The following is a 13,541-nucleotide window of genomic DNA, read 5'->3' as shown; positions in this document are numbered from 1 at the left end:
ACTCCTCTCCCTTATTACCAAGTAGTATGATGGAGAAACCTTTTAAGGTAACTTGCTGCAGTTTAAGCCGGTTAACTGCATAGTTCTAAAATGTATTGCCTGCAAGTGCTTAGGATGACAGGGTATCCCCAGCTCTGAGAGTGCAAAGTTTTAGGCATATAATTTAAATAGAGATTTGGGGATTTATCAACACAAGATCACAGTAGGGTTACCACTGGCAAATTTCCCTCTAAGCTGAAGTAGGGGGTGATGGCATACAAAATTTTAGCTGACAGTGCAGGAATTTTTGCCTCAATCCATGAGTGAATTGAGAAGGCATTTTTTCCCCTTCCATAGGAAACAATGGAGGATGGTAGCACCTCCTTCTGGACCCATAGAATTGGCCAGTCTTTTTGAAACTTGGGGGTGGGGGTAGCCTATGGGGACATATTCTGGTAAAATCAACAGCATAATAAAACATGCTCGATTGTTTCTACCATATTTGAGAGGTATGGGCAGAGATGTTTCTCATACAGAATTTGAGCAAATCTCCCTTCAAGAAGGGCAGATGGAAGGACATTCAGTCAGGCCAGGGGAAAGGCCCTGCAATGTAGGGTATTTCAGCATAGAGAAGTGTGTCAATGAGCCCCATAGGCTGTAATGGGGAATTGATCCAGGGGTATCTGGGGCTCTGAGGGGTTGTTTTTGAAGTAAAGGCACCAGATTTACAGTACAGGTCCTGGTGCCTCTGCCTCATAAAGCGGCCCCACCCCAGAGCCCCCAATACCCTGGATCAATTCTCCATTATAGCCTTTGGGGCCCATTGACTATAATGGTCCCAATAAGCTATAATGGAGCCAGAAAAAAATCAGAGTTTTTTTGCACACCCCTATTATATTTTTCAGTATTTAGTTTGTAAGCTTCAGTTATAAGAAAAGTGGGATGTAAATATTTAAATAAGTAGTTTGCACAAGTTGATCACATTTAAGCAATTTCCTATTTGTTAGGTTAGGCAGGGTTCTGACAATGATTGTTCCACCTCTGTTATACTTGACCTGTAATGCTGGTTGTCATATTGCACTAAAAGAACCAAAGTAGACTGCAAGAGGCCCTCCCCCCCTATGTTTTCTAAGGCTCAGTGCAGGGCGGCGGTCCAAGGTCAAGTCTATCAGTATAGTGGACTGGGGCAGGTAGACCTGTTCTCTGGAGGCCAGGTCTACCAGCATAGTCAAGTTAAGTTTTTTATGATCTGAGATCAGAGTTCAAAAATAAAGTCATCAGCAAACATTTGTATGGATTCCAAATCTTAAATACACTAGATACACTAAACATAAAATACAATGCTAGGTTAAAATATTAAGACTGAGTTAAACTCTTCTATCTAATTAGACATGCCTGAGCACAAAATCTGGGTACTTTAAGGGTCATTTCATTACAGCAATTTCCAAGGAAGAGAGAAATATAAAGTTGATTGGTTCTGCCTGAGAAATTAGATAAAACTGAAGTAATATAAATATTTTCGATATTCTGGTAAAATCGACAGTATAATAAAAATGCTCAGTTGTTTCTACCACATTTGAGAGGTATGGGCAGAGATGTTTCTCATACAGAATTTGAGCAAATCTCCCTTCAAGAAGGGCAGATGGAAGGACATTCAATCGGACCAGGGGAAAGGCCCTGCAATGGAGGGTATTCCAGCATAGAGAAGTAAGTGGGGTGGAGTGAAGTTTTGATTGCAGTTCCCTACTGCTGGGACAAGATGTGCTTTACCTCTGTCCAATTGGAAGGAGGTATCTCATAATCTCTGTTTAATTATCGTTTTAGCTCCTTGATAGCCAAGATGCAAGAGAGCTATGCTGGAAAAGCCTAAGCATTGAAATTTGTCTACTATTGCTTACAACCACCTTGAACGAAAACTGTCTGCCAGAATTAAGGAAGTTAATCTAGAAGGAAAGAGATTTAACTTCAGCCAGAAACATATAGCTTGTAGCCACGCCTGTGATTCTAGGGTGACCAGCCTGCCTCTATAATGAGCATGGCATTGGATACACACTGAGGTACTCCAAATAAGGATCTTAAAAATTTAGACAGAACAGCTTCCAGTTTTCGGTAATCCCTATATAAAGAGACGTGATCTGTACATAAGCTGGGGCACAACCTTGCCCTGAAAAAATTTCAATGCATGAGGGATATGAGAGCCTCCTTTCTTGTGGAAAAATCTCAAAGTTGCTAGGGCCAATTTTTGAGCAGATTCCAAAACCTGAGAAAGTTGAGTAATGCATGTGCCAGAGGATTGAAAGGCAGCACCTAGATAGTTGAATGTTTTAACTTGGTTGATCTTGTGGCCATTGAGCTGCCATCTATGTCTAGTATATCTTTCAGCAAACACAAGTATTTCTCTTTTAGAAAAGTTAATTGTTAAGTGTTCCTCATCACAGTATTATACCAATATACTGGGTAGACCTATTCTCTGAAGGCCAGATCTACTAATATATTGAAAAGGGGGCAGGTAGACCTGTTCTCCAGAAGCCTGTCTACCCTGTGTAGAGGAAAACATTTTCTGTACATGAAATTTGACTTGATTCTGTTTTCTCTTATACTGTTTACATTATTCTTAAAATATAGTTTAAAAGAATTCTTTCTGAGATTTTTACAAGGTTTAGGAAATAATCTTTTAAAAAACTAATTTGTCATAGTCGAATGTACACTCAATTACAACTTTAATGCTACTAGTTTTTTTTGCTCATGAGGTAGAATTTTTGCTCAAGCAGCTGTGGAGCTTTAGAGGGAACATTGGTTAACCAGCCTCCTTGAGAGGCCCTGGAGTTCTCCAGGAATTAACTGATCTGCAGAGAGTCAAACTAGACATGATAGCGTCTTCATGTCTGCCGTGTGAATGCCTCTGCCATTTTAAAGTCACTTAAAAATGTTGCAAGGGCCCAATCCAGAGCCAAGGGGTTGAGGTGTTCTTGTTCTCCTACTGCCCTGCACCTTATCAAATGTCAAAACGGCTGCACATGGGGGTGGGGGGGATAGGAGCACCACTCTGTAGGCCCGCTCAGGATCTGTCTCTAACGTCTCTTTTGTCTCAGTGATCAGTCGAGCTGGAGAAAATGGCCACTTTGGAGGACAGACTGGGTGACATTATAGCCCTGCTGAAATCTTTCCCATGCCCAGTTTCCTCCTTCCCCAGGCACCACCCCCACATCTCCAGGAATTTCCCCAAGTCAGTTGGCAACCTTAGATCATAAGCATGTGGCACTAGAGGAAACATTTGAGAGCTGGATTCAGGCCTCTCTGAAAGCAGAAGGGCTCTTCCAATTTTTCAGCAGCTTGTGGATTGCAACCTAAAGCTCGCTTTTGATGCAGTGGAAGAAAAATCTGACAACTGCTGCCTTTTGCCAAGATGACAAACAATATTTGCGTGCTGAAAAGTGGGAGGGCGGCAGTTCACTGTCAGCAAAAACACCCTCGAACAAATTTTGGTTGATGTTAAAATAAAGGATGTATATTGGACTTCACCTAGATATAAATTAGAGTACCTTTCAGAAACACATTGCATGCAAAATCAAGGTCCTCACACTAATTTCATGAGCGCTGCTGCCTTCAGGGTAAGGGCAGTGCCAAATGAGTATAGATCCAGGGGGGAGGATGACCTTTTCTTAATGTCACTTGTCACAAAATTGGATGGCGTGTTGTGACAGCATGCCCTGCAGAACCTTATGTGTTTTTATTACATTTTCACATAAACTTGTCCCTGGATAAATATGCATTTAGGCTTTGACTGGGCCGTAGCCTGAGCTAAATAAGATGACCCACAAGCGTTTAGTCCTCATTAAAACAAACAGGCAGGCCTTTGTCTTTCTGGTATTATTCAGAGTCTTGAAAGAGGGGGAGGATGCTTTGACATGACTGGCAGCACCCTTCAAGCTGGTGGAAGGTAGCTTGCAATTCTAAAAACAAATAATTGTGAGCAGTGTTCCCTCTAAGCTGAGTTAGTGTGAGCTAGCTCATGGTTTTTTGACCTCGGGTTCACACATTTTTGTCTCGGCTCAGGAAAAATGGCCCCAGAACAAAATATTTTATGCAGCGGCTCACAACTGTTGCAGTTGCCCTGAGCCTGCTTCGGTGGGGAGGGCGGGATATAAATCGAATGAACTAAATCAAATAAACCAAACTAAACTAAACCTTTAATGCCAGTAGCTCACAAAGCAGACTTTTTGCTCACAAGACTCCGCAGCTTAGAAGGTGTATTGATTGTGAGCCCAGGTGTTGTCCCTAGAATTCCATGGAACGCTGTGTCTCCCATTGTAGCCAAGGCAGTGTGATTTCCTTCTCCCTTCCCATCCTGATCTTCCATTAGAGCAAGCTCAGCAGATTCAGTAAATTCCACTGTTTTTATTGTATTTATATCCAACCCTATACTCTGAATCTCAGAGCAGTCACAATCTCCTTTACCTTCCCCACCCACCCACCACAACGGACACCCTGTGAGGTGGGTGGGGCTGAGAGAGCTCTTACAGCAGCTGCCCTTTCAAGGACAACTCTTGAGAGAGAGCTATGGCTGACCCAAGGCCATTCCAGCAGGTGCAAGTGGAGGAGTGGGGAATCCAACCCGGTTCTCCCAGATAAGAGTCTGCGCACTTGACCACTACACCAAACTGTTTTCATTTTGTGTTTGCGCTTCTCATTACTGTTAAGTATGATACTGAGCTGCTGCAACTGACAGCACTGAAATTAAGACTGTGCCGAGGGTGTCACTTTGCTATGCCTGGCTAGAGTGTGTCAAGCGGGGGGAGCAGGACAAAGGGCAGCCCTGCCCTTGTCATGAGGACCAGGAGCTTTCCACCATTCCTGTTTTCACTCATGCTGCATTGCTGCCTGCTTAGAACAAACAAACAAATGTGGCTCGAAAAAGCAGGTGCCAAGCCCCCTCCAACCAAAACAGACCATAAGGCGCCACCTGAGAAGCAGGTGCCAAGAACTATGCTTCCTTGCAGCAGCTGATGTAGCAAGAGCCCTTCACATGCATCTTCAGGACTGGTTTCTAAAGAGTCATTTGTATAATCATTTTTTTTTAACGGGAGAAAAAAATGATCCTCGCTCAATTTACAAATGAGCAAGCACCAGACCTGTAGCATCCACAATATTGATCGAGGGTCCTTCAACGACGTGGCTGTATACTTGTGAAAGACAACTGTGATAGTTACATGTGTTCTTAAGCTGTTTTACATGCCCAGATTAGATCTCTTTTCCACAAACAAAAAGCGCTTTTCATATTTTCCTCCTTGTGTATTAAACGAGGAGAAATATAGCAATCAGTCTCTGCCTGGCCTTATTGTTGAACTTCTCCATGCCACGCATCCACTATGCCCTCAAAGCCTGTTTGCTCAGAGTGAATGCTGCGGAATTCTAATTTGCAAGTTGTCTTCATAAATGAGGGTAAAGAAATCAATCATGCTTGTTTTAATTTTTTCCCCCCTTCTTGCCGAGTTTTCCTCGCATCTTTTGTTTTTAGTTTATTTTCAAGAAGGGGAGATTAAAAACCCAGTTCGTGCAGTTTTAAAAGGAAGAGCGAAGCACTCCTTTCAATATAATTTCTAGTGTCATGAGCTCAACAGCGTTTGAGTGAGTTCTAAGGAGCATCACTCTTATGTCATCTGCTTTGTGGTGATAATTACAGTTTTATTATTCCTAGATGCCATCTATTCTGTGTAATTTGCACTACCTGGAATTGGCACAGGTCTAAAAGTCTAAGCTGGGGGTGTTGCCGAGGGGAGAGCCAATCAGTCATTCAGCACCAAAGACTGATTGATTGATTTTTACTTAGTAGGCTTATATTCCACCCTTTCCCATAATGGGCTCACGGCAGGTTACAACATAAATTAAACAATAAAAACCTACAATTTAAATTTTAAACAGTACAATAAAAACCAAAACAATAGAACGGAATAAAGTGCATCATTGGCAGGAAGGGCACATTTCACAAGATACAGCAGATTTTGGCCCAAGAAAAGTGATGGTGTTAATAGTAAAATTCAGCACCATAATAAGGCTGTGAAGCATGATGTCACAACAGGAGGTCAACAGATGGAATAGTGGCTGGAATAGGATGCCCACCGCCTCAACCAAAAGCTTGGCGGAATAGCTCCGTCTTGCAGGCTCTACGAAATGGTACTAACTCAGGTAGGGCCCGGATCTCCATAGGGAGCTGATTCCACCAGACAGGGGCCAGAGCCGAAAAAGTCCTGGCTCTGGCCAAGGCAAAACGGATATCTTTCGGGCCAGAGGTGTTGTGTAGCAGATCGCAATGATCTCTGGGGCGTATATGGGGAAAGGTGGTCCCTCAAGACGGAACCTTGTTTGGAAAAGCAGTTAACAGGCCATCTAGTACAGCCCCACAAGTAGCACCTCAGTCAAACCCCATGCCGGTCACATTACATTAAGTAGCATTTGGGAAACAGGTCAGAACTGAAGGCAGCAATATTAGGAAACAGAGCTGTTCTTCAGATCAGGGCAGGGCTGCCAATAGTCACTGTGAGCCCTTGGACAAAGATTCCATACTGCTCCCCCCCAACACCCAGTATAACCCTAATCCAAACCATGGGTCTAGTTTTGTAATTTTATATTTGTACACACATGTACCAGTATTAGGACACATCTGATGAAGTGGGCTTTAGTTCACAAAAACGTCACATCACAATAAAATTTCAGTAAGTAAATCAGTAAGAAGTCTTGTTGAAATTTCCTCTTAACCTTGTACCTAACACAAAAGTGGAGACAAAGTGATTATTTAGTCATGCTGCATAAGAAGCACAGGGATCACTAGGATAAATTTAATTGACACTTTCTGAAAAGAGCGCATCATTTATAACATGGAAGTTTAATGTCTACAATAGCAAAGTAAATCTTACAAGAGGGTTGCTTTGTTGCTCAATATATTCCCATTTATGATGTAAGGCTCTAGGTGATGTACAACTAATAAAAACAAGTTAAAAACAAGAAAGCCAAATGGACAGCTATGTTATTTCAGGTGGCATCAGATATTTCCTACCCTGCTCTGGACTGCGCTGTAGACTTGCAGGCAGGTGAGGTGAGAGCCAAAGCAAAGATAGAAGGAAAAAAAATGAAAAGAGGAGGATGCTGTCTATGATGGAACCATCACTGTCCTCAACCAAAGGCCTGGTGGAACATCTCTGCCTTACAAGCCCTGCAGAATTGTGCTAAGTCCTGCAGGGCTCTGGTGGTGTTTGGCAGAGAGTTCCACCAGGTCCCAAAAAGCCCTGGTTCTGGTTGAGGACAGCTGGATATCTTTAACCCCAGGAACCACCAGAAGATTGTAACATTCTTCCAGGGACATACTGGAGGAGGCGGTCCTGGAGATACTGAGGTCCTTGACCACTCAGGTCCTTAAAGGTCTGGACCAAAACGTTGAATCTGACTCCGTTTTCCACGTTCTGAATGCAGCATAAGACTAGCTTTAGGGGCGCTCCAGCTGACTTGGGACTCAGGAATTCCACCCCTCTCTTGGAAGCCTTGGATCAGGGCCCCCAGTCAGTAGCTGAAACAGTGGTCTTGAGAACAGAAGGCCAGGCACCTGGTGCTGTTGCTGGCCTCACTAGTTCAAAGGCTTCTTACTTCTTGCCTGTCATAAGTGCTCATGTTGCATCCTTATTCCTGCCTGTGCCTGAGTGGAGTTTTAGAACCTCTGGATAAGCTCATTCCCAGTTTTTAACTTTGAGGCCCCCAGATTAGATCCTAGCTATCCTGACCCCCAAGCACAGAGGATATGCACTGCAAAGTCTGGCTGAATGGAAAGCCTTTCATGGTGAAGGGTTGTCAACAGAAAAGCTGCCCTGTTCCTTTAATGGAGGCTTAATGTGTGGAAATGGGCAGGTGAGCAACAACATAAGTAGTATCCCATCGACCATTCTGTTAAGGGGACAGCACATTTTTTCCTCCAGGCTGTTGTTGACAACCATATTTGCAGTATGTGCATATTGGAGTGTCCAGAATGTGAACTGTGATTACATTAGCCAGTCCAAGCACTTAAAATGTGTACCGATGTTTAAAAATGTAATAAAACCTGTTTGGTTCCTTCTAATCTATTCTCTCTGTTGGTCTCTTCCCCCCCCCCCCCCCCCCAATGATGCCATTTCTGGTGTTTGCCTGCATTATTAAAGTTTAAAATTCCACTTAGCCATTCTCCACGTCTCCACAACTGCAGGCTATAGGAATAACATAGATCATTATTAATTCCCAAATGCTAATTTTTTTAAGAGTCTGATGTATTTGTTTTTCTCCTCCTCCTTAGAATGAAGAAGTTCGGTTCATCGAAAATGAACTGGAACATCAGAAACAGAAGTATTTTGAACTACAGACTTTCACTAGGAGTTTGATACTTGCTATCAAAACAGATGATAAAGAACAGCAGCAGGTAAAACCGAGAGCATGCAGCTGAGAATTTGACTCCAGTGATGAGTGGTGCCTCTCTCAGAGGAGGTACTCTGGCTTTCCTGTTCTTTCTCTCTTTTTTGTTAAGTATTTTAATTTTTTTTTTATTTTAAAGCAAGTTCAATGTCATGTCAGATTAAATGCTGGGGAAATCAGGTTTGAATCCCCACTTTGTCATGGAAGCTCTCTGGGTGACCTTGGGCTAATCACATACTCTTAGCCTAACCCACTTCGCAGGGTCATTGTGAGAATACCACGGAGGAGAGAACTAAGGCAACCCAATTTGGGTCTCTGTTGGGGAGAAGGACAGAGTATTAATGAAGTAAATTACAATAGATGTATTTTATTTAATTCGTTACTTCTCACTTTAGTAAGTTGCTTTGAGACTTTTACAATTGAAGAACATATGAAGCTGCCTTATACTGAATCAGACCCTCGGTCCATCAAAGTCAGTATTGTCTACTCAGACTGGCGGCGGCTCTCCAGGGTCTCAAGCTGAGATTTTTCACGCCTACTTGCCTGGACCCTTTTTAGTTGAAGATGCCGGGGATTGAACCTGGGACCTTCTGCTTACCAAGCAGATGCTCTACCACTGAGCCACCGTCCCAATAACAAATTCTTATTAACAATACTCCTTGGCAGGCTGTTAAAGGGTGTTTGCTTTTGTGGCTCCTCTAAGAACATAAGAGAAGCCATGTTGGATCAGGCCAATGGCCCATCCAGTCCAACACTCTGTTTCATACAGTGGCGAAACCCCCCCGCCAAGTGCTATCAAGAGGTCCACCAATGGGGTTAGACGCCCTTCCACTGTGCCCCCCCCAAGCACAAGAATACAGAGCATCACTGCCCCAGACAGAGAGTTCCAACAATAAGCTGTGGCTAATAGCCACTGATGGACCTCTGCTCCATATGCTTATCCAATCCCCTCTTGAAGCCACGCTTGTAGTCGCCACAACCTCCTGTGGCAGTGAATTCCTTGTGTTAATCACCCTTCGGGTGAAGAAGGACTTCCTTTTATCAATTCGAACCCGATAAAACTCTGAAAGGAGGCAGAACCCAGGGAGCCATTTGCAATCCCCAGGTGGTCTGCCTTTTGAACCAGTCCACCACAGGCTACAGCAAGTTCTTGCTATTTGTATTTTATATCCATTCCAGGCACTTCTGGCAGATTTACCTCCAGAGTTAGAAGAAATGGATTTCAATCATGCCTCTCCAGAACCTGATGATACCTCATTCAGCTTGTCGTCTTCTTCAGAGAAAAATGCCTCGGACAGTTTGTGATGCTCTGTTAAAGGAAATAAGACAGCATAGTTTGCTTAACGTGTATGTTTTGAACTAATTACGTTGTAGCCAGTTCCCTTAAATATGAAGGGCAGGGATGGGGGTGGGTGGGAGGCAGACTAGCAACCTTGTACAGTGGCTCGGTTGACAGTAGCCACTGATTTGGGACTTTGCTTTTTTTTTTGATGGATGTGAAAGCTACTTGAGAAAAAAAGACATTAAGCTTCTAGCAGCTATGCCTCGACTATGGTACCTTCATAATTGTCAGCATTAACTGCGTTACTAACTAAGCCCTGAAATGAGCAGGGCATCAAGAATGGAAGAAAAGTGTCCAGTTACATTAATAATTCAGTGTGGCCCATCAGTCCTGTTTAGTGTGATATCTGCCTTCTCTGTCTCTCTTTTGCTCCCCTTCTCAGGTAGGTGGATTTGATCATTGGAAACTATGGGTTCGAAGAGGTCAGTCGGCAAAAGCCGAACCTTCGCAGAAATGATGCTGCAAACCAGGGATCAAACTAAAGAAGTGCTTTATTAGTATATGACTAACTGTTGTATCTTCTCTTCTTCCACCTTCCCTCGGTACATGGAAAACTAAATCTATCCATTCAAGTTTACTCCAATAAATTATTTTCTGTACAACAGCAGACAGAAACTTCGGGTGAAAACAGGCGCCTCCTATTGCTTGTTGGGAGAAGTAGCATTTTTACAGGAGGAAGGGGACTTGCAAAGCATTTCACCCTTTAGCATGGCAATAACTCCAGGGAACTGGCCACCAATGTTCCCTCTGCAAAGGGAACTGCAAAGTCTTGTGAGCAAAAGTTCTACTTTGTGAGCTACTAGTATTAAAGTTGTGAGCTGCTGCATAAATTAATGTGCTCAGGAGTTAATTTTCCTGAGCTAAGACAAGAATGTGTGAGCTGGAGGCTAAAAATCTGTGAGCTAGCTCACGCTAACTCAGCTTAGAGGGAACACTGCTGGCCACACAAGTACAGTGCACAGATCCCAAAGGTATATTGACTTCTATGGCTTACCTTCGAGAGAAGTTGAAGCCTGCTCAGGATCCTGGTTTTGTGATTCAAACTAGAGCATCTTCTCTAGCCCCTCTCCCAGGCCAGCTGTCAGTAAGAAGAGTAGCTAGGGGGGCTCAAGCAGCAATGTCTTTTTCTTCCAGGCATACAGTTACCCAAGAACGGGTGGGGTATGAAATTCCCAAGGGAAGCACTTCAGGTTCTAATTCTTACATAGACTAGGATTTGTTTTAAACCCCCCCCCCCCCCAAAAAAAAACCCCTCACCATGCCCTGAGTCCATGAATTAGCCCCAGTGTATGGTCCCCTAATGGAAAATGCTTTCATGTAGTCCTGACTCAGAAGTCACTTCCTTCAGTTTGTTAGGCAGCTATAAGCTAGAGTCAAACTGAGCTGTGGGAATGACTGCATTTGAATCATTTGTGTGTCTGAATAGGTCGAAATCCTGATGTGTACCAGCTGTTCAAAATTATGATACTTGCACATCCAATTTGTCTTTGTATTCCTCCCCCCTTTTATTTTCTGTCAGTGCAGAGGATTGGTTTTGTTAACTGTGGCTGTTTTCGGGATTTTGATTTACAGCTCTTTTTATTCTGTGTTTAATTGGATAATGAAAACGTTGGATACAAATTTATGTTGCCAAGAGAAAGATATATATATATATATATATATAAGTGTTGTTTCTAGGTTTTTGTTGGTTTGGGTCTATGGAATTTCATTTCTCCCATGAAAGTAGGAGAGAAATGATAGCAGTCACAGTTGCTTTGGCACGATGGCAAAAAAGAAAAAGCTGACTCTCCCCCCGCACTTCTTTAAGGATCATGAATCCTAGTAGCCGGAACTGCTGCAAAACATCTGTCATCTTACTCCTATGACAGCCTCACAAACAGTTCCTCAGACTTTCTACTACCTTCCGTGTTCTGTTCTGCCCATAAATTCCTCTCCTTATGTTTCTGTTATCCCCTTCCCCTCCCATTTTCTCTTGTCTGCTCTCCCACCAACTGCCTTCCCTGAAAGGTCCAGGAAAGACAGCCATTTGGCAGAGCAAGGAACTAGGTGAGGAGAGACGGAATGTACCCTCTGTGGATCAGTGCAGACATAATGGAAACTCACGGTTTAGTTTATCTGTGGTTTGCTTGAGAGTTCAGGAGCTGGCCTATAGATGATCAGTTAATACTGTCTTCTCTCAGTAAATCATAATTTCAGTGTTACTCTCTTTTTTACCCTTTTCCCCTGCCAGAGACCTGGCTGGTGTTCCAGCCTGCTTAGTAGAGACCTGCAGATAGAATCGACCCACCCCTGGCCTAAGCAGTCAGAGGGTGAGGAACTTTCAGCCTCAGCTGAGCCATGGCCTTCACCCCATTAGCCAAGGAAATTGGAAGGCTTTTGCATTAACATTTTCCTCATCAAAAGCCCAGGAGAACAATCTGTTACCAGTTCCAGCATGTACTCCATGCACATTCATGAGACCAAACACATCCATCCATTCCATACGTCACTGATATTCTCTGAGTTGCTCACTTCTGAGCACTGTTCTCTGATGTGGCTAAAATGTTTCAAGAAACTGGGGAAGGCTGTTGCCTGGTGGGGGCTTGTGCTTGGTAGATGGTTCCCACCTTGAAACAGCTCTTGCCAGAGGAATGGGTAAACTTGCAAGCCTCTCAGAGGTGCAGGCCTCATGCTGGGATGCAAGGGGTGGGGGAGTAAAATGTAGCTCTTTTGGTAGATGGAAATTGCAAATGTTGCTCTCCACAAGCCTCAGATTGAGTACCACTCCCCTACATGATGCTTCAGCAGCTCATTTACCCTTCTTGCTCCACCATCCAACTTCTCATTCATAGGCCTTGACAGGTATTTGACTTCACACAAGACATTACCTGTCAACCAGCTTGAGACCCTGGGGAACCGCTGCCAGTCTGAGTAAACAGTACTGACTTTGATGGACCGAAGGTCTGATTCAGTAGAAGGCAGCTTCATATGTTCATATACCTAGCATGTTCAAGGTCTGCCCGCCCCACACTAGTTTCCACTCATACAATAAATGCACATTGCATTAAATAAACTTTACTAAGGACAAAGAGCTGTGCATGCTTATAGAAATAGGTTGGATTAAAAAAAAAGAGGAAAAATTTGAGTGGGAGTGCATGGAGAGAAGCAGTCCTGTTTGCTTTCCCTTGCACCACCCCCAGTACAGTGTTTCAGTAGAATAGTTGGGTATAGGGTGCTTGGCTCTACCATTTCATTAACGGAGCAGAGGCACTCCAGATAGCCAAGGTTCCTATTGGCATTGGTTTTGGCCTTACAGATACGTGGAAGGAACTCTCCACATTGCAGGTCTTACATCATATAGTAGCACAGAGACTGGATTGCGTGGCAGTTATCTTTTATGTCAAAAACGTCTGTTTCACATACTGCTTGGCAATAGCAGTTGCTGAGCTTGCTTATGGCCACGGTGTGTGTGTTCCAATTAGCAAACTCCTCACTAATTAATTAGGCCCCTTGACTTTTCCCTAGTGAACACTTAAGAAATGCTTTGGAGAGACCACAAGCAAGTGGGTGTCAGTATAAATGCAAGGCCAGCAGAGCTTCAAATACACACATTTCAGGCAAAACTTTAATTCATTTTGGTTAACTACTTCCTGTGCAGACCTTCCAGCCATAAAGGGACTGGCTTCTTTTTTCTTGAAATTTAGGTAAGAAATGAAGTATGTGGGCCTGAATGTTACTTAGACACATTGCATTTGGATGATTTTTCTGGGGGGAAATTGAAATCACTTGACTGATTTTCACAGTTTTACCA

At 43.4% G+C, this 13,541-nt stretch overlaps 1 protein-coding gene across 1 annotated transcript in view; it reads left to right on the top strand.

Moving 5' to 3' along the window:
- HDX (highly divergent homeobox) overlaps positions 1 to 10,302 on the top strand; it is a 57,613-nt gene extending 47,311 nt beyond the window's left edge. The window contains exons 9-10 of the mRNA XM_060249936.1: positions 8,294 to 8,416; positions 9,589 to 10,302. Of these exons, the coding sequence (XP_060105919.1) occupies positions 8,294 to 8,416; positions 9,589 to 9,714 (249 nt within the window). The 3' untranslated portion in view covers positions 9,715 to 10,302. The remainder of the gene's footprint in view (positions 1 to 8,293; positions 8,417 to 9,588) is intronic.
- The last annotated feature ends 3,239 nt before the right edge of the window (positions 10,303 to 13,541 follow it).

This window comes from Heteronotia binoei, chromosome 11 (genome assembly GCF_032191835.1).
Source record: "Heteronotia binoei isolate CCM8104 ecotype False Entrance Well chromosome 11, APGP_CSIRO_Hbin_v1, whole genome shotgun sequence".
Classification (NCBI taxonomy): domain Eukaryota; kingdom Metazoa; phylum Chordata; class Lepidosauria; order Squamata; family Gekkonidae; genus Heteronotia; species Heteronotia binoei.
Note: the sequence above shows the minus strand (reverse complement) of the source record. Positions and strands in the feature narration are given on the sequence as shown.